The sequence below is a fragment of the Stegostoma tigrinum genome, chromosome 17 (genome assembly GCF_030684315.1).
Source record: "Stegostoma tigrinum isolate sSteTig4 chromosome 17, sSteTig4.hap1, whole genome shotgun sequence".
NCBI lineage: Eukaryota > Metazoa > Chordata > Chondrichthyes > Orectolobiformes > Stegostomatidae > Stegostoma > Stegostoma tigrinum.
Window position 1 is genome coordinate 11,586,674 of NC_081370.1, and position 20,626 is coordinate 11,607,299.

Sequence of the window (20,626 nt, forward strand, 5' to 3'; positions counted from 1 at the left end):
GTCGTCTGACAATTTTCTGTTGCCTAACCGAAATCTGAGAGTCAGGATCACTACATTTATTAATATTTTAGGTACAAGAATATACAAAACAGGAGGAGTAGACTACGTAGTCTCTCGGGTCTGCTGCATCATTTGATACAATCGTGGCTAATCTCAACGTGTCAACTCCATTTTCCAGCCTGATTTTCAGAATTCGTCTTTCTCATCCTTGAATTTAGCAAGTCTTTTTTAAATGATGAAAACATAGGGAGTAAGTTAGGAATCCACATATATATATTATATATGTGAATGTATCAAGAAAATAAGACAAAGAAAATGCAGCAGTCAGATATCAAATAAAAAGAATGACGTACAGAATCACTGTGTTACAGAGATGGAGGCCATTTGGCCCATTACATCTGCACTGGCTCTCCAAATGAGTATAGACTAAGTACTATTCATGTTCCTTGTTCCCCTGTACCTTACACAATGTCTGAATTTAAACTATCAGGCTATGCAGGAATGTAGAGTTGATGTTAAAATCAGATCAATCTTGCTTTTATTGAATGGCAGACCAGATTCAAGGGGCCGAGCAGCCTATTCTTGTGCCTTGTTTTTAACGTTCGTGTCCAATGCTGTCTTGAATGCCTCTATTACACACTGCTAATCCGTGCATTCCAAACCTGAACCACTCATGAAAAACATTTTTTTCTTGCATCAGTTTGCCAAAAACCAGTAACGGTAAAAAAGCTAGAATCTATTACGCACGTGCTAACACAGCTTTTAGGGAAATAAAGGTGACAACGATTAGGCAAAAGGTACACAAAATTAAATAGCATTCAGCAAGTTTAGGTTTTTCTTTAAAAATGGTGCAGCCATTCAGCTATACAGCAAGAGACAAGAGGAATCATATCAGCCTTGAAACATTAACTCTCCATAGGTGCTGCCAGACCTGCAGAATTTCTCCAACAGGAACAGACAGACCAGCCTCAGGCTAAAAAGTAAGCTGTGACAAGTATCTGAAAAGGCTGTAAAGGGCAACAGACTAGTTGAGCGATTGGGCAAGTAGGTGACAGATAAGTATAACGTTGAACAGTACAGGCCCTTCGGCCCACAATGCTGTGCTGACCTATTATCCTACTAAGATCAATCTACCCTGCACAACCTATATTTTACTATCCTCCATGTGCCTAACCAAGAGTCTCTTAAAAGTCACTAAAGTATCTGGGTCTAATATCACTATCGGCAGCGCATTCCACACGCCTACCACTCTGTGTAAAGAGCCTACCTCTGACATCTCCCCTGTATTCTGCATTCAAATTCGACCTTCCAAAATGAGAAATGTGGGATTGTATACTGAAGATGATATTGAAAAGCATAAGTGCTTTATAAAAATGGTGACAGACTAGTAAATGTAATATTCCAAAGGAGTTTGAATGTTGTAAAACAATTTAACTTTGTGATCTCGTATGTTAGTTTATAATGCAAGAGGGTTGGTGTACAAGATTATGTGAGCTGCCTTTATTTGAGGTTTTGTTGAAAACATGTGAATTGGAGCACTGTGTACAGCTCTAGAAAATATGTTCTGGGCTTGAGAGCAGATACAAAAGTTCATTAATTTGATTCCTGGAATGGGTGGGCCAGTCCAGGAAGAGGGCTGTAATTGTACCCAGGCTCATCTTTCTGTTAGACAGGACATGGGTGCAATTCCCTACAGATCAGCACCATGCTCTTTCTCTCTCATCAAGTAATAGAGTGATCTAGTTGAATGGGCCTAAATTCATTGGACCCTTAGAAGAACGAGAGGTAATCAAATTGAAAACATTCCTGGATGACATTTCCCCTGGCAAAAAAATCTAGAAGCAGGGGTCACTGGCTCAGTATAAAATGTTATGACTTAGAGGAGCAGAAATGTGTTTCACTCAAAGTTGTGAATCTTTGGAATTCTCTATCCTAGACAGTAGTTTCAGCGGTAACTGAAAAGGCTGATGGAATGTTCCATCTCTAAAGTAGTAAAGCTATTCAAAGCCACAGGTGAACAGTCCTGGTGTACCGTGTCCAATTCTCACAGCACACCTGAAAAACAGCAAATTGACCTTGCAAGCAGTACAACATGATTTCTAGTAAAGGTGAGTGGAGGTAGGAAGTGGGGGTGGGGGTTGGTCAGCGAGGTGAGAGGAGTGGATAGGAGGGAGAGAAGACGGACAGGTCAAGGAGGTGGGGATGTGAGGGGGTTGCTGGTCTTGGGATGAGGTCGGGGTGGGGAGATTTTAAAGCTAATAAAGCCCACATTGAGACCATTACGTTGTAGGGTTCCAAGGCTTTCCCTGTAATAGATAACAAAGTGTGTAGCTGGATGAACACAGCTGGCCAAGCAGCATCTCAGGAGCACAAAAGCTGGCATTTCAGGCCTAGACCCTTCATCGGGTGGGGGAGGGGGGGGGGGGGGAAATGGGGAGAGGGTTCTGAAATAAATAGGGAGAGAAGGGGAGGTGGACCGAAGATAGATAGAGGAGAAGATAGGTGGAGAGGAGAGTATAGGTGGGAGGTGGGGAGGGGATAGGTGAGGACGGACAGGTCAAGAAGGCGGGATGAGGTTGGTAGGTGAGAAATGGAGGTGCGGCTTGAGGTGGGAGGAGGGGATAGGTGAGAGGAAGAACAGGTTAGGGAGGCGGGGACGGGCTGGACTGGTTTTTGTACCCAGCCATATCTGTTAGACAGCACTCGGGTGCAATTCTCACAGACAAGCACCAAGGTCCTTTTGCTCGATTAGGTAACACACAATTTCAGACATTTCCAATCCTGACTTGCCTCAACCTGTTTGAGATCTTCAAGTTGAAAGCTCTGTAATTGCAGTCTTTGCCCAGACTTTCCTGCGTCAATTTATCAAAGTTGTAATTTTCCAGCTTAAGTTCAGGAACCACTCATTACATCTGGGGTTGGGATGAAAGACTTCAAGGAGGGAACAACTGTGAGAGTTGGCATGAATTGGCAGTCAGATAGACTGGGGCACGGGAACATTCAGCATCAGCAGGCACTGTGCCAAGGTATTGAAGTATCACTTATTGAGATATATTAGGAAAACAAATGAAATGTCAGCCTTTATTAGAAAGTGGCGTATTAAAGCAGGGAATTCTTGTTACAGTTGTACAGGCATCAGTGAGAGCACACTGAGAACACTGTACACAGCTTTGCTCTCTTTACATAAAGGATTGATATAACTCTGAGCCCCCTTTCGTGGGTTGGGGAGACTTTACACTGAGCGCGTGGTATGTGCATTTGGTTACAACAGATTGAAGTGGCTTGTAGCACAACCAGAACATCAACTCACCTCTTGGCTCAGTTGGTGCCAGCAGTCAATCCATGAAGAGTACACTGCTGCGTAAGGGGGGAGACCACCAGCCAGCCTATGGAAGACAGACACAATAGACAGCAATTCAGCAACCAGCACAAGTGGAGACAGCCTGCTGTTAGACAGTTCATCACCAAGAGAGACTCTGCTCGTACCCACATGCTGACAGCCAGCAACAAGACAATGATTATGTTCCCTTACAGCAGCAGCTCTGTGGCTGACATTCTGACAGTTCTCACTTTCAATCCAACTCCTTATATTAATCTCCACTGCTGCAGCTGTCACCTAGGGCTGAGTTGCCACAGATGACACTAGGTGGGACACTCAATACTACATTAGGTAGAAACTAGAGCTTTTAACATGTGTTGGGTGAGTTGCAATAATCTTTCCAAACCAAACAGGAGCAGTACTCCAGAGTGGTGCTGAAAGACAGTCACAGAACTATGTAACAGGAGCTTCACTCCGTATTTAACACATCCCACAACAGTTCACTGCTCAACATTAATTCTCCCAGACTCCAGCGTGAAGCATGCAAGGCACCCAACATTCCTGGGAATATTTGATAGAGACAACATCCAATGAGCTTTACTTTCACTTTAAAAGAGTAGAGGCAGCTTTACTCTGTATCTAACCCCATGCAGTCCTTCCTGGGAGTGTTTGATGAGGACAGCATCGAGGGAACTTTACTTTCAGATTAAAAAGAGTAGAGAGAGCTTTACTCTATATCTAACCTCATGCTTTCCCTGGGAGTGTCTGATGAGGACAGTATCTAGGGAGCTTTACTTTCAATTTAAAACAGTAGAGGTAGCTTTACTGTATTATCTAATCCTAAGCAGTTCTGCCCTGGTACAGTTGCAGACAGTTGAGATAAGAAAATTCTATGGTTCAGGAATAACATTCTTAATTTCTATAAGAGTTTGTTTGCAGCCTACACCATGCACAGGGTTTGGGTCTTGTTTGTTGGAGGCTAGCCTCACTTTGCGCTAGAGCTTGGGAAATGAATGAATGCCAGACTCACCCACAGTTGTTGACCGCCATCAGGTTGGACACAAGCACAAAGGGATAGGTCAGCATGCTGGCTAGAAACTGTGAAGGAAATGTGGAGACAAGGCAGTGATTGAATGCTCATCTCGAGGGAAAACGTTTCCATAAAGCAGCAGCTGTAACACAGGCCAGACATCTTTGGGAGTTACTATATCTGTAGCTGACCAGACAGAGCTCAGAACACCAGGTTCTGTATCTTCAGGTTTAACCTGTGAGGAGAAAACCTGTAAATCTAAGTTCTTGTTCACTGCAGAACCTCCGGCTTGTGTGCACATTCTGGTTTGGGGCTATCCAAACCTGCAGACTCACCAAAGCCAATGTCACACCAATACAGCTGAGTGTTTTTCAGACATCTGGTTGACACTGGCCCCTTACCCTTGGTGGGAGTCAAGCAGTGTCCTGCCTAATGTATTACTGCAAGAGACACTAAAACCAACAGAAGATGCTCTCCACGCTATGTTATCTCTGCAGTGTTGGTTTGTTAATTCACTGGGGAAGTTGCTCAAGATGAGAACAGTTAGTTTTAGTCCAAGCGAAGGCTGTATTGTGGAACCGTACCATTACAGTGTGAAGTGCAATTGCTGCTGTAAATGACTAAAATGATAGCTCAAACTGAATGGCACTCACCCCAGTCACGGCCTGTGAGTAACTCCTCAGCTCCCCGATGTGTGAACCCTAAAATACATCACAGTCATCAGCACATCCCACAACAGTTCACTGCTCAACAGTAATTCTCCCAGACTCCAGCTTGAAGCATGCAGGGCACCTGACATTCCTATTCCAGCTCTGCCACCACTCACTGGCTCCTCAGTGCTCTCCTCAAAAGATTGGAGATGCTGAGACTATCTGATTTGATTATCGATTTCAAAATTATGAGGGATCAAGACAGAGAGGATAGGGAGAAACCATTCCTAGTCATCAGAGGATTCAGAATCAGAAGAAACAGCTTTAGAGTAAATGGTTAGAAAAGCAAAATGGGTAAGAGATAAAACTTTTCCACACAGCAAGTGGTCAGGGTCTGGGAGGGAGGTTCAGCTGAACCTGAGGGTTACAGGGAATAAGGCAGGAAAATGACACAAAATGGATTGCTCGTTTTTGAGAACTAGTGCAGACATGCTGGGTCGAACAGCCTTCTCCAGGCTTAAACAATTACATTCTCCCAGTTGCTAGCCACCACTGTCTAATCAGTGCACTCTTCCCTCCATCTCCACTGGTTCTAAGAAATCAAGGGGCATAAGTGAGAGCTGCTCACTACTTGCTGTTTAGAGCTGAGATTTCCAGAACCCACAGGTGTTCTTCATAATTTATAATAATTTAGATTTTTCTTCAATTCTCAGAAAAATAACTGCAAACTGAGGGTGAAATCATTTTTGAGGTAGAAGTTGCAGAAAAAAGCATGCATTATTGACCAGCTGCAGTTACTGGGATGAGGTGGGACTTTAAATTGACCATGCGTTTGTGTGGATAGGGAAGCTGCTAATGTTTAACCGCAGAGCTAGAGAGCAGAGGGTCAGTTCAACGAACAAACCTCCTGGATTGTCATTTTCAGCCACTCACACACCCTCCAAGACCCTTTGCTGGGGTACTGTTATCATGTGTCCACATTCCCTTGTGCCTCCTCCTATACTTTGGCCAGGGAGGAATCACAACACCCCAACTCTGCCACCACCTCCTAAGATGGTGAGGAAATGCCCCAGAAAAACCCAATATTACCAGGGGGACTCAGTTGTTAACATGCCCCTGTCCATAAAAACTGGAAACTTTCACGGCTTTTTAATACTTTCAGTTCAGGAGCTTCGTGCAAAGTCGCCATACGTCCATCGCTTTCTTTAAACTCAGCAGGATCACATCGTTCACCCCAAACAACCCTCTTAGCCTATCAAATATTCCCTGTAACCTGCTCACCCTGCCTCTGACATCCTCATCCCCACTCCAACCAGTTCCAGTTCCTCCCCCTCACCCCCTGACCTACTGAGAGGTGTGTTAGAATTTTGTAACCTACCTGACTTGGGGGCTCCAATGCATAGGTGTTGATGAGATAGGCCAACATGTTACAAAGCCATAAGGAAATCACATCACCCAGCAGTCGAGGAAACAGACCACTGCAGAAGGACACACAGCACTGAGCATCAGAGACAGTCACATCGGCCCTGTCCACACCTGGATCAGGGGGAGCATTCACATCGGCCCTGTCCACACTGGGATCAGAGAGAGATTCACACTGGCTTTGCGTTAGTATAGAGATCTGGTCATTTAATCTAATGTACTAATGGAACTTTGCTGTAATTTCTGTTTATTGTTAGGGGCTAAAGCTGTTTGTCATTTTTATAAATGGCCTGGATGAGGGTGTAGAAGGATGGGTTAGTAAATTTGCAGATGACACTAAAGTCAGTGGAGTTGTGGATAGGGCAGAAGGATGTTGCAGGTTACAGAGGGACATAGATAAGCTGCAGAGATGGGCTGAGAGGTGGCAAATGGAGTTTAATGTGGAAAAGTGTGAGGTGATTCACTCTGGATGGAGTAACAGGAATACAGAGTACTGGGCTAATGGTAAGATTCTTGGTAGTGTGTTGAGCAGAGAGATCTCTGTGTCCACGTACATAGATCCCTGAAAGTTGCCACCCAGGTTGATAGGGTTAAGGCAGCGTATGGTGTGTTAGGTTTTATTGGTAGAGGGATTGAGTTTTGGAGCCATGAGGTCATGTTGCAGCTGTACAAAACTCTGGTGCAGCCACACTTGGAGTATTGTATACAGTTCTGGTCGCCGCATTATAGGAAGGATGTGGAAGCATTGGAAAGGGTGCAGAAGAGATTTATCAGGATGTTGCCTGGTATGGAGGGAAGGTCTTATGAGGAAAGGCTGAGGGACTTGAGGCTGTTTTCGTTAGAGAGAAGGTGGTTAAGAGGTGACCTAATAGAGACATACAAGATGATCGGAGGATCAGATAGGGTGGGCAGTGAGAGCCTTTTTCCTCGGATGGAGATAGCTAGCACGAGGGGACATAGCGTTAAATTGAGGGGTGATAGATATAGGACGGATGCATGGTGGCACAGCGGTTAGCACTGCTGCCACACAGCGCCAGCGACCCGGGTTCGATTCTAGCCTCGGGCGACTGTGTGTGTGGAATTTGCACATTCTCTCCATGTCTGCTTGGGTTTCCTCCAGGTGCTCCGGTTTCCTCCCACAAAGATGTGCAGGGTAAGTGGATTGGCCATGCTAAATTGCTGATAGTGTTCAGAGCGGTGTAGATTAGGTGGGTTATACGGGGATGGTGTAGGTGGCATGCTCTGAGGTTCAGTGTGGATTTGTTGGGCTGAAGGGCCTGTTTCCACACTGTAGGGATTCTATATCTATGTCAGAGATAGGTTCTTAATTCAGAGATTAGTAAAGGCGTGGAATGCCCTGCCTGCAACCGTAGTAGACTCGCCAAGTTTAAGGACAGTTAAATGGTCATTGGATAAACACATGGATAATAATGGAATAGTGTAGGTTAGATGGGTTTGGTTTCACAGGTCGGCGCAACATCGAGGGCCAAAAGGCCTGTACCGCGCTGTAGTGTTAGAACATAGAACATAGAACAGTACAGCACAGAACAGCACAGAACAGGCCCTTCAGCCCACAATGTTGTGCCGACCACTGATCCTCATGTATGCACCCTCAAATTTCTGTGACCATATACAGGTCCAGCAGTCTCTTAAACGACCCCAATGACCTTGCTTCCACAACTGCTGCCGGCAACGCATTCCATGCTCTCACAACTCTCTGCGTAAAGAACCTGCCTCTGACATCCCCTCTATACTTTCCACCAACCAGCTTAAAACTATGACCCCTCGTGCTAGCCATTTCTGCCCTGGGAAATAGTCTCTGGCTATCAACTCTATCTATGCCTCTCATCATCTTGTATACCTCAATTAGGTCCCCTCTCCTCCTCCTTTTCTCCAATGAAAAGAGACCGAGCTCAGTCAACCTCTCTTCATAAGATAAGCCCTCCAGTCCAGGCAGCATCCTGGTAAACCTCCTCTGAACCCTCTCCAAAGCATCCACATCTTTCCTATAATACGGCGACCAGAACTGGACGCAGTATTCCAAGTGCGGTCTAACCAAAGTTTTATAGAGCTGCAACAAGATCTCACGACTCAAACTCAATCCCCCTGTTAATGAAAGCCAAAACACCATATGCTTTCTTAACAACCCTGTCCACTTGGGTGGCCATTTTAAGGGATCTATGTATCTGCACACCAAGATCCCTCTGTTCCTCCACGCTGCCAAGAATCCTATCCTTAATCCTGTACTCTGCTTTCAAATTCGACCTTCCAAAATGCATCACCTCGCATTTATCCAGGTTGAACTCCATCTGCCACCTCTCAGCCCATCTCTGCATCCTGTCAATGTCCCGCTGCAGCCTACAACAGCCCTCTACACTGTCAACGACACCTCCGACCTTTGTGTCGTCTGCAAACTTGCTGACCCATCCTTCAATCCCCTCATCCAAGTCATTAATAAAAATTAAAAACAGTAGAGGCCCAAGGACAGAGCCCTGTGGAACTCCACTCACCACTGACTTCCAGGCAGAATATTTTCCTTCTACTACCACTCGCTGTCTTCTGTTGGCCAGCCAATTCTGTATCCAAGCAGCTAAGTTCCCCTGTATCCCATTCCTCCTGACCTTCTGAATGAGCCTACCATGGGGAACCTTATCAAATGCCTTACTGAAGTCCATATACACCACATCCACAGCTCGACCCTCATCAACTTTTCTAGTCACATCCTCAAAAAAACTCGATAAGGTTTGTAAGGCATGACCTACCCCTCACAAAGCCGTGTTGACTGTATTTGATCAAGCCATGCTCTTCCAGATGGTCATAAATCTTATCCCTCAGAATCCTTTCTAACACCTTGCAGACGACAGACGTGAGACTTACTGGTCTATAATTGCCAGGGATTTCCCTATTTCCTTTCTTGAAGAGAGGAATTACATTTGCCTCTCTCCAGTCCTCAGGTACAGCTCCAGTGGACAGCGAGGATGCAAAGATCTTCGCAAGTGGCGAAGCAATTGCATTTCTCGCTTCCCAAAGCAGCCGAGGACAAATCTGGTCCGGGCCTGGCGACTTGTCAATCTTAATGTTTGACAAAATTTTCAGCACATCAGCTTCCTCTATCTCTATCCATTCCAGCATGCACACCTGCTCTTCAAAGGTTTCATTCACTACAAAGTTCGTTTCTTTCGTAAAGACAGAAGCAAAAAACTCATTTAGGGCTTCCCCTACCTCCTCAGGCTCCACACACAAGTTCCCTATGCTATCCCTGATCGGCCCTACTCTTTCTTTGACCATTCTCTTATTCCTCACGTAAGTGTAAAATGCCTTTGTGTTTTCCCGGATTCCTTCTGCCAAGCCTTTCTCGTGCCCCCTCCTGGCTCTCCTCAGACCATTTTTGAGCTCCTTCCTTGCCTGCATGTAATCCTCACTAGCTGAACTTGACCCTAGTTTCCTCCACCTTATGTAAGCTACCTTCTTCCTTTTCACAAGAAGCTCCACCGCTCTCGTCATCCAAGGTTCCTTTATCTTACCCCTTCTTGCCTGTCTCAGAGGGACATATTTACTCATCACTCCCAACAACTGTTCCTTAAACAGTCTCCACATGTCTATAGTTCCCTTACCATGGAACAACTGCTCCCAGTCCATGCTCCCTAACTCATGTCTAATCGCATCATAGTTTCCTCTTCCCCAATTAAATATCCTCCCATTTTGCCTAATCCTCTCCTTCTCCATAGCTATGTAGAATGTGAGGCAGTTATGGTCACTATCACCAAAATGCTCTCCCACCACAAGATCTGATAGATACCTGCCCCGGCTCGTTTCCGAGCACCAAGTCTAGAATGGCCTCTCCCCTCGTCGGCCTGTCAACGTACTGCGTTAGGAAACCCTCCTGAACACACCTTACAAAAACAGCTCCATTCAAATCTTCTGCTCGAAGGAGGTTCCAATCAATATTAGGAAAGTTAAAGTCACCCATTACAACAACCCTACTGCGTCCACACTTTTCCAAAATCTGTCAACCTATGATTTCTTCAATCTCCCTGCTGCTATTGGGGGGCCTGTAGTAAACCCCTAACGAGGTGACTACTCCCTTGCTGTTCCTAATTTCCACCCATACTGACTCAGTAGGCAGATCTTCCTCCACAATGGAAGCTTCTGTAGCTGTGATACCCTCTCTGATTAGTAGTGCTACACCCCCTCCTCTTTTTCCCCCCTCCCTATTCTTTTTAAATATTCTAAACCCTGGAAGATCCAGCAACCATTCCTGCCCATGAGAAACCCATGTCTCTGTTATGGCCACAACATCATAGCACCAGGTACTGATCCATGCTCTAAGTTCATCACTTTTATTCCTGATACTCCTTGCATTAAAGCAAGTGTTCTATGTTCTATTACAGCCGTGACCACATTTACTTCATTGGCTATATAATATCCAGGGAATCCTGAGGTTGTGATAAGTATTTTGGAAAACTCACATCTATTTCCAGCTACAGACTGATTAACAAGTTAGATTTATGCAGCACATTGAACATCATAGTGTTACATGCTTGGTGCAGCAAACAAACCCTCTTTATCATAACTTCTAGAGGCTAAACAGCACCAAAACACAGAAAGCAAAATGCATGTCAATGGAGCACAATAACAAATTGAACCAAATGTGAAGACACAGAAGAAACAAAAACTCTGATAGGAAGACAGCAATCACACTATTAACACGCTTTCTTACCTGCTTTTTGTCAAGGATAACATTCCTGACATTAACGTATGCTGTTTTACTATAACTGGTGCTCAAGATAACCAGCGGGATAAATGGCCTCGTTTTAAGAGCTTATTGCTACTTTTAACTGACCATCACTACACTTGCACCCATATGTAAACCATCATTCTTTCAAAACGGGCAGCATTCACAAATGTCTCTGAATGTTCGGAAATTGAATCAATCTGCTGACATTTTACAAACAAAGTTTCAAGGTTCCATTCTCAACACATTCGTGGTTCAAACTATACTTACGCAAAAAAGCCAAAAACTCCCTCTTCCTTGTAGATCGTTACTATGGAACCAAATAGCCCACTGTGAAGTCCAACAATGGAAAAGCAAACAATTAATGTTCAAAAACAGATGAAGTGTCAGTATAGTGATCAGACTTGCATAATAATTACCTTACATTGAGGGTTTGCAAAGCCACATAAATGCCACAGATACACCACATGTTACACATGCCTATCTCTCTGAATAGTCTAACATTCAGACTCATTCAATAGTATGCAATCACCACGTACATATCATCTGATTACTGTAGACACACACACACACGCGCGCGCGCGCGCGCGCGCGCCAGTATTCAACGACTGCACACTCATCTGCCTCAACATTGCAATGATGTGCACACACTTCCATCAATACACAATACTGCGTACATGCGCTCATCTGCGACAAGGCTCTGGCTGTGCCTGCAGTCTAACTGTACACAAACACAACTATGTGAATGCTCTAACAATGCACACGTATGTGTGAATGATATAAATCTACAGACATGTGTGTGTGTCTGTGCGTGTACAGTATAAATCTGCACACACAGATGTCTGCATGAACTGGAACCGCACACACGTGAATGCCATAACAGTGCACACACTGTATGTGAATGCTACAACAGTGCAGACTCTGAACAGTCCAAGTGTACATAAACTCAGCTACATGAACGCTATAACTATGCAGAAGTCATGTACTTGCGTTGGTCCAATGGCATTGTAATTTGGAGATCAATGTCAAGCAGCACCCGCAGAAAACTTTGGGATCTTTGTAGCAAAAAGTATCGAAACCTGCGGCAGCTTTCAACAGACATATACTGTAGAACGTTCCAGCAGTTCAAATGGGCCTTTCTACTATGGAGGATAGATGGCCCCTGTTCAGATAACTAGGGACTCTCTCACATTCTGACACTGTCTGTCCTCACTGTGTAATCTAAAACGAGACATAGAGGGAGGCAATGGCCTAATGGTATTACCGCTGGGCACTTAATCCAGAGATCCAGATAACATTACACTATAAGACATAGGGGCAGAAATTAGGCCATTCAGCCCATTGAATCTGCTCTGCTAATTAATCATGGCTGATAAGTTTCTCAATCCCACTCACCTGCTTTCTCCCATAACCCTTGATCTCCTTAACAATCAAGAACTTATCTATCTCCATCTTAAATATACTCAATGACCTGGCCTCCACAGCCTCATGTGGCAGTGAATTCCATAGATTCACCACTCTCCGGTTAAAGAAGTTTCTCCTTATCTCTGTTCTAAAAGGTGTTCCCTTTACTCTAACATTCTGGGGATCTGGGTTCGAATCCCACCATGGCTGATGGTGCAATGTGAATTAAATAAAAAATTTGGAATTAAGAGTCTGGTTCACTAATGACCTTTCGGGAAGGAAACTGTCATCCTTCCCTGGTCCAGCCTATATCTGACTCCAGACCCACAGCAATGTAGTTGACTCTTAGCTGGCCTCTGGGCAATAAATACTGCCTAGCCAACAACACCCTCATCCCATGAATTAAGCAAAAAACTATTCAGGAACGAAAACAAAGTTGTTGGAAAAGCTCAGCAGGTCTGGCAGCATCTGTGAAGCAAAAGTTAACATTTCAGATCTGGTGGAGAGTTCTGAAGAAGGGTCACCAGACCCAAAACATTAACTCTTTTTCATCACAGATGCTGCCAGACCTGTTGAGCTTTTCCAGCAACTTTGTTTTTATTCCTGATTTACAGCATCCACAGTTCTTTCAAAAAAAAAAATTCTTTGCACTGACCCATATTTGGTTTCCCGGCCAATGAACTGCACCATGCATCGTAATGTGATCACTGCAAAGGAACACAACAAAGTCAACATTGCACCTTTCTCATTCAGCACTACTGCACGGCAACAATATTCAAAAACAATGAAATATACTTACCGTGAAAGGGATGAGTGACGATAGTGGCTGTGGAACGAGCAATCATCTCTCGCATTGTCTAGACACAAAGCAAATACTGAATATTGAAGAAGTTCAAAACACCAAGATAACACATAAAAACAGAAATTGCTGGGGAAACTTGGCAGGTCTGGCAACATCTGTGGAAAGACAAAATGAGTTAATATTTCAGGTCCAGTGACCCTCCTTGAGAACCAATGGTAGCTGGGGAAAGGTGGTATATATGCTGAAGAGAGGTGGTTAAAGGAGTAAGCAATAGGTAGAGATTGAGCCTAGAGTCAGAAAACAGCAGTTGAGCAGATAAAGTGATGGATAATGGTAAGTCAAAGAGAAAGAAGTGCTGCTTCATTTTCTGTTTGCCTCTAGTTTAAAAGAGTACAGCAGCTTTACTTTCAGTTTTAAAAAAGTATGGGAGCATTACTCTGCATCTAACCCCATGCTGTCCCTGTATTGAATTGAATAGAGGACAGCAGAGTAATGTCGCTGAGCATTCTGGAGAGAAGTTGACTCAGTCACTACAGCTAATCAGCAGAGTGAGGAAGAACCTAGTGTCAAGAAACGTGTTCCATACTTCCTGCCTGTTCTAACCGAAAAACAAAGGAGACAGAGAGATTGAGAGAGACTGTTAAGAAGTTTGTTGTAGCCCGTAGGGTATTTGGTCTGCTTGTTAAGAATGCATTGTAATTTAAGGAACTAGTCAATGCAGCTAGTTGGTATAAGTGCAGGTGAATCCTGGGCTTCAGTGAATACGATGACCAAGGTAAAGGCAAAAGATTAGTTTATCTTTCTTATAGTAAAGGGATGGCAGTTAGGGCAGTGGTGGGATATCAGGAAGCAGCCTGGTGTCCCTGACAACTATGTCTGCAGGAAGGACAACCAGCTGCAGCTCCTCACAGATGGTATGGCTTAGTTGGACACATCAAGGAGCAAACAGGGGGCAGAGTGTGTTTCAGGTTTCACATTCTTGGATCATTGGGACCACTGTACAAGAGGGACAGATTGTACCTAAACTGGAGGGGAACCATTATCCTCGCAGAGAGGTTCACTAGTGCTACTAGAGTGGAAGGGGGCTGGGAACCAGAGCAGCAGATTAGCAAGTGGAGGGATTGAGGGGAAGGTAGATGTTGAGACCAGTAAATCAGAAAGAAAGGACAGGCAGAGACAGGTGAATGAACAACGGCATTAATGGGCTGAAGTGTATTCATTTTAATGCAAGGAGTATTATAGGCAAGGCAGATGAGATTCGAGCCTGGATCAGTATATGGGACTATGATGTTGTGGCCATTACAGTGACTTGGTTGAGAGAGGGAGACAGGACTGGCTGCTCAATGTGCCAGGTTTTGGTTGTTTTAGATGAGATAGAAAGGAAGGCAAGAGGTGGAAGGGTTGCCTTACTGATCGGGGAGAATGTGCCATCTCCCCTCAGAGACGACATACTACAGGGCTCATCTTCTGAGACAATATGGGTAGTGCTAAAAAATAAAATGGGTGCAATAGGATAGGCCACCCCAACAGCCACCGAGCCATTGAGGAACAATTATGTCAGCAAATTATGGAAAGGTGCAATAAAAACAGTCATAGCGGGTGACTTTAACTTCTCCAATATTGACTGGGACTCCCTTAGAGCAAGAGGCTTGGACCAGGCAGGATTTGTTAAGTACATCCAAGAGGATTTCTTGAAACAGTATGTGGATAGTCCAACTAGAGGAGGCGCCATACCAGATCTTGTATTGGCTAATGAGCCTGGCCAGGTGACTGACCTTTCAGTGGGAGAATATTTTGGAAACAGTGATCGTAATTCCTTAAGTTTTAAGATAGCTATGAACAAGGATAAGTGAGGACCTGGCAGGAAGGTACTAAACTCGGGGGTGGGGGGGCAAGTTACATCAGTATTGGGCGGGAGCTAGGAAGTGTTAATTGGGAGGAGCTATTATCAAGCAAGTTCACTTTTGACATGTGGGAGCTGTTTCAAGACCTGCTGGAGAGAGTTTAAGACTAGCATGTTTCAGTAGGGAGGAAGGACAAGAATGGCAAGGTAAGGGACTCTTGGATAATGAGGGAGGTTGTGAATTTAGTCAAAAAGGAAAAAATGCATGTGAGGTTTAGGAAGCTAAAATCAGATACTGCTCATGACGAATATAAGTAAAGCAAGAAAGTACTCAAAAGGGGCCATGAATGACCTTGACAAGGAGGGTTAAAGAGAATCCCAAGGCATTGTGTAGATACATTACACCAAACAGGTAACTAGGGAAAAGGTAGGACCACTCAAGGATAAATGAGAGATCTTGTGCTCGGAGGCACAGGATGTGGGCAAGATGCTAAACGAGTACTTTGCAACAGTATCTATGGAGGATACTGATATTTGTGTGGAGCTGATATGCCAGGGCATTTTGAGATCAAGGAGGAAGTGGTGCTGGACTTTTTGAAGAGTATTAAGGTGGATACATCCTCAGGGCCTGATGGTATCTAACCCAGGTTATTAAGAGAGGCAACAGAGGAGATTGCTGGGGCCTTGACAAAGGATCTTTGTATCCTTGCTAGCCACTGGAGATGTCCTGGAAGACAGTGAGTAGCTAATGTTGTTCCTAAATTCAAGAATTGAAATAGGGATAATCCAGGAAAATACAGATGGGTGAGTCCCACATCGGTGGTTGGGAAGCTATTGGAGAGAATTCTAAGGGATAGGATTTATGCAGATTTGGAAAAGCATGGCCTAATTAGGGACAGTCAACATGGCTTTGTGCAGGGCTGGTCATGTCTTACTAACGATTTAAATTTTTGAGGTGGTGACAAAGGTGATTGATGAGGGTAGAGCAGTGGACATTGTTTACATGGATTTTAGTAAGGCTGTCAACAAGGTCCCTCATGGTAGCTTCATCCAGAAGATTAAGATGCATGGAATCCATAGTGAATGAGCTGTGATTCAGAATTGGCTTGTCCACAAAAGACAGAGGGTAGAGTGGAAGGCTGTTTTTCAGGCTGGCGGTCCACAACTAGTAGAGTTCTGCAGGGATCCATACTGGGATGTCTGCTGTTTGTGATATATATAAATTACTCAGATGAAACTGTAGATGGGTGGATTAATGAGTTTACAGACAACACAAGGATAGGAGATGTGGATAGTGGAAGATTGTCAAAGGATACAGTGGGATATACATCAGTTGCAGATTTGGGTGGAGAAATGGCAGATGCTGTTTAATCCAGGTAAGTATGAGGTGCTGCACTTTGGGACATCAAATATTAACGAATAAAGTTAATGGCAGGACTTTGAACAGCATTGATCTTGGGTTCAAGTCTGTAGCTCCCTCAAAGTGGCTATGCAAGTAGCTAAGGTCATAAAGGCGGCGTATGGTATGCTTACTTTTATTGGTCAGGAAATTAAGCATGAGAGTCAGGATGTCATGTTGCAGCTTTATGAGGCGTTGGTTAGGCCACACATTGAGCATTGAGTTCAATTCTGGTCACCACATTACAGGAAAGATGTGGAGGATTTGAAGCGGGTGCAGAAGAGGTTTACCAGGATGCAGAGATAACATGGTGTGAAGCTGGATGAACACAGCAGGCCAAGCAGCATCAGAAGAGCAGGAAAGTTTGATGTTTCAGGTCGAGACCCTTCTTCAGAAATTACCAGGTTGCTGCCTGGATTAGAGGGTATGAGCTACAGGGAGAGGATGGAAAAACTCAGGCTGTTCTCTCTTGAGCAGCAGAGGCTGAGGGGAGACTTGATAGCTGATTATAAAATTATGAGATGCATAGACAGGGTTGACAGTTATAATCTTTTTCCCCCAGAGTTGAAATGTCAAATATTAGAGGATGTGCATATAAGCTGAGGGGGGTAAGAACAAAGGAGATGTGATGGGCAGGTGTTTTTTTAAACAGAGAGTGGGTAGGAGTCAGGAATGCACTGCCTGGGATAGTGGCAGAGGCAGAAGATACGATAAGGACATTTAAGGGACTTTTAAATAAGCACATAAATATCCAAGAATGGAGGGATATGGACCAAGGGCAGGCAGAAGGAATTAGTATGGCATCATGTTCAGCACAACATCATAGGCTGAAGGGCCCATTCCTGTGCTGTACAGCTCCATATTCTGTGAATGATTCTTTGAGACTGAATAACAGCATCCAGAGATGGTGTGTTTGAGAATGATGAACAGCACAGAGAGAGTCAGAGCAGAGAGGTCACTCACTGGTTACGTCAGAAGAGAATCACAGTGCTGGTGGGGTAGAGATTTAGGTTTCTTTAAAATATCAAGAAGAATGATGTCAGAAAGAGGAGGATAGCCACTACAAATTAATTAACAGCCATAGTGGATAAATCCAACTGAATGGGCCCAATAAATGTGTTTTAGATATTGTGCTTGATGATTTAAAATATGACCTGAATTAGTCAAGAGGAGTAATCAGAACTCTGAGATTATCACTATATCAGTGTCACTTTGTACACAAACTTGCCCAAGCAGATTCGATGCATGCTTCCTGCTCTCCTGGAAGAACCAGAAGCAACAGCATTGTTTGGATATTGAGAAACCAGGGTCATGCTTAGTCCTACCTCTTCAACCACATGGTGTAGTGATGGCTCCTGCCCAGTTTTCTCCATTTCGGTGCACTGCAAGTCAAAACAGGAAACATAATTTGCAGAATAAAAACCGAAAGAACTGCGGATGCTGTAAATCAGGACCAAAAACAGAAGTTGCTGGAAAAGCTCAGCAGGTCTGGCAGCATCTGTGAAGAATAGTCAGAGTTAATGTTTCAGGTCCAGTGACCCTTCCTCAGTTCTGCCAGACCTGCTAGGTTTTTCCAGCAACTTCTGTTTTGGAACTTAATTGAAAAGGTCAGGAACAATTATGACGGATGCATATCAGCATATGAACTATTAAAGTTAACCCTGAGTATCAAAGAGAATTCTCCAATCTCCTGTTGGTGGAGTCACATAAAAATCTGTCAACTATCAAGGAAAACTAATGGAAAACAGCACTAGACTGACAGAGTGGCAAGAATAACGGAGACACAGGAGTGAATTACTTACTGGAATCTAATCGCAGAATTCAGGATGGTTTACATGTAAAATAACAGCTGTCTGGGAGTGAGTTACATACTGGAATCCAATCAAGGGATTTATACACAAAATAACAGATACCTGGATATGAGTTATACTGGAATCTAATTCAGGAGCTTATAAAGGATAACAAATACCCCAGAGTGAAGCAGAGACTAGAATCTAATTGGGGGGGGCGGGGTGGTTTGGTTGTTTTATAGATAAGATTTCAGATACCAGGAGCTGAATATTATTCAGCTCTTTTACTGAATGTAAGGCTGGCAGTTACCTCATTTTCTTTCATCTCCTGATAGCTCTGTAACAAAAAGATACAGAGGAAGTGAGAATGGGACTGCAACATGATGAGCACATGATACAGAGAAAGACAGACAGAAAGGAACTGCAGAGTGACAGGACATTAGTAAGAAACTGAAAATAAAATCCAGCATGAGATGGACAGTTTTTAAATCACAGAGGAGTGGGAATAAAATGACAATCTCTAATACCTGCATATAACTAGGGTCTGACATTTCAATTTTTACCAATTATTTAGAGGCTGTGTCCATACTGCCGAAGTAGAAGTATGGCTGAAGGTGGAGGGCTACAGTGTGACCTCAGAGTCCACAACCAAACTGCCGTGACAGTTCAACATGAGGAGTTGCAGTCTTTGTCTCAGTAAGCTGCCGACTCCTGGTGTATACAGGTCTAACAGGTTCCAGCTGCTGTCCACTAACAGCTCTAAGCCTCGGATTCTGTTGTGGCAGACACCAGTGCACATTTCCCAGGTGTAAGTTACCATGTGTCCAACCTACTTCCACCCTCGCAGTCCGTGCACACATCTCAGGAGAACAGCTGTTACCCAGTAGGTGACAGATTGACAGACAGCGTTCATCCTTCAGTGTCACATCACAGGAGTGCCAAATCCAAACCGCTTCCGATGACCAAACATGGAAGCACACCCACCCACTCCCCGCTGCAAGTGTCCTGAGACGGGAGCACAATCGCCACACCTCTTTCCCCACCAGACCAGTGCCTCATTGCATGATCATTCATAACACCATGAACAACAGCAGCTACCTGCAGTACTTTGCCATGTACAATGGTCCCAATGGTTCCTGCACACAAGCGAGGTGTTAGGCCTTTAAACAAACCCCGCTTTCCATCGATGCTCACAATGTGCTTGGCTGCAAGACAAACAGCAGAAAGTATCAAATCCATCAAGTTTGATCTTCTCAAATACAGGAACAGTGAAATGAACAAATACTAGTAAAACACTGCCATAGTGGGTCCAACCATTGTCAGCTGCTTCATCAATGACCTTCCCTCCATCAATTTCCAGGCATTGGCTGAGAAGTGGCAAGTAACATTTGTGTCACACAAGTGTCAGTCAATGACCATCTCCAACAATAGAGAATATTAATATTGCCTGTTAACGTTCAATAGCACCAAGAACATCCAGGACAAAGCTGCTCACTTTGACTGGCACTCTGCACACTACCTTCAGTTAGATTAGATTGGAGAAATTAGACTGGGGGTGGAGGGTGGTGATTTGAGAGTAAATCCACATCTGACATGTCGGAAACTTTTAAAGGCCAGTTGATCAGAATTCAGGACCAGCATATTCCTGTGAGGAAGAAAGATAAAGGTGGCAAGGTTCTGGAACCTTGGAAGACAAGAGATGTTGAAAGGTTAGTCATAAAGAAAAAGTAAGCGTATGTACGGTTTAGGAAACTAAAATCAGCTAAGGCTCTTTAAGGGTATAAAGGAAGTAGAAAAGAACTTAAGCAAGAAATTATGAGGGCTAGGAGGGGCCATTAAAAGTAGGATTAAGGAGAATACCAAGATATTTTATATGTATATCAGAAGCAAGAGGGTAGTAGGGAAAGGAGGGAATACTTGCATGGAGCATGAGGAAGTGGTAAGCTTATTAATTAATAATATGCATTGGTACTGACCAAGGAGGAGGATATAGATGATGTTAAATTAGGGAGGGATATGCTGTTATTCCGGGGCATGTTGATATTAGAAAGGATGAGAGTTTGGGTGCTTTGAAAAACATCAAGGTACATAAGGCCCCAGAGCCTGATGGAATGTGTCCCAGGATAGTGAAGGAGGCAATGGAGGAGATGGCTGTGGCCTTAACAGATGTCTTTGTATTCTCTTTAGCCACAGCCAATATCCCAGAAGACAGGAGAAGAGCCAATGTTGTTC

General features: G+C 44.1%; 1 protein-coding gene across 3 annotated transcripts in view; it reads right to left on the minus strand.

Moving 5' to 3' along the window:
* Window positions 1-20,626, minus strand: part of mtch2 (mitochondrial carrier homolog 2) — a 40,284-nt gene that overhangs the window by 8,284 nt on the left and 11,374 nt on the right. For 2 of the 3 annotated variants that reach the window (XM_048545807.2, XM_048545810.2), the window contains exons 3-12: window positions 19,493-19,599; window positions 18,705-18,731; window positions 17,930-17,986; window positions 13,360-13,417; window positions 13,216-13,267; window positions 11,427-11,486; window positions 6,378-6,477; window positions 5,003-5,050; window positions 4,350-4,417; window positions 3,311-3,386 (exon numbers count right to left, since the gene is read on the minus strand). In XM_048545807.2, coding sequence (XP_048401764.1) covers window positions 3,311-3,386; window positions 4,350-4,417; window positions 5,003-5,050; window positions 6,378-6,477; window positions 11,427-11,486; window positions 13,216-13,267; window positions 13,360-13,417; window positions 17,930-17,986; window positions 18,705-18,731; window positions 19,493-19,599 — 653 coding nt within the window. The remainder of the gene's footprint in view (window positions 1-3,310; window positions 3,387-4,349; window positions 4,418-5,002; window positions 5,051-6,377; window positions 6,478-11,426; window positions 11,487-13,215; window positions 13,268-13,359; window positions 13,418-17,929; window positions 17,987-18,704; window positions 18,732-19,492; window positions 19,600-20,626) is intronic. The other variant, XM_048545808.2, reaches the window with a different exon arrangement.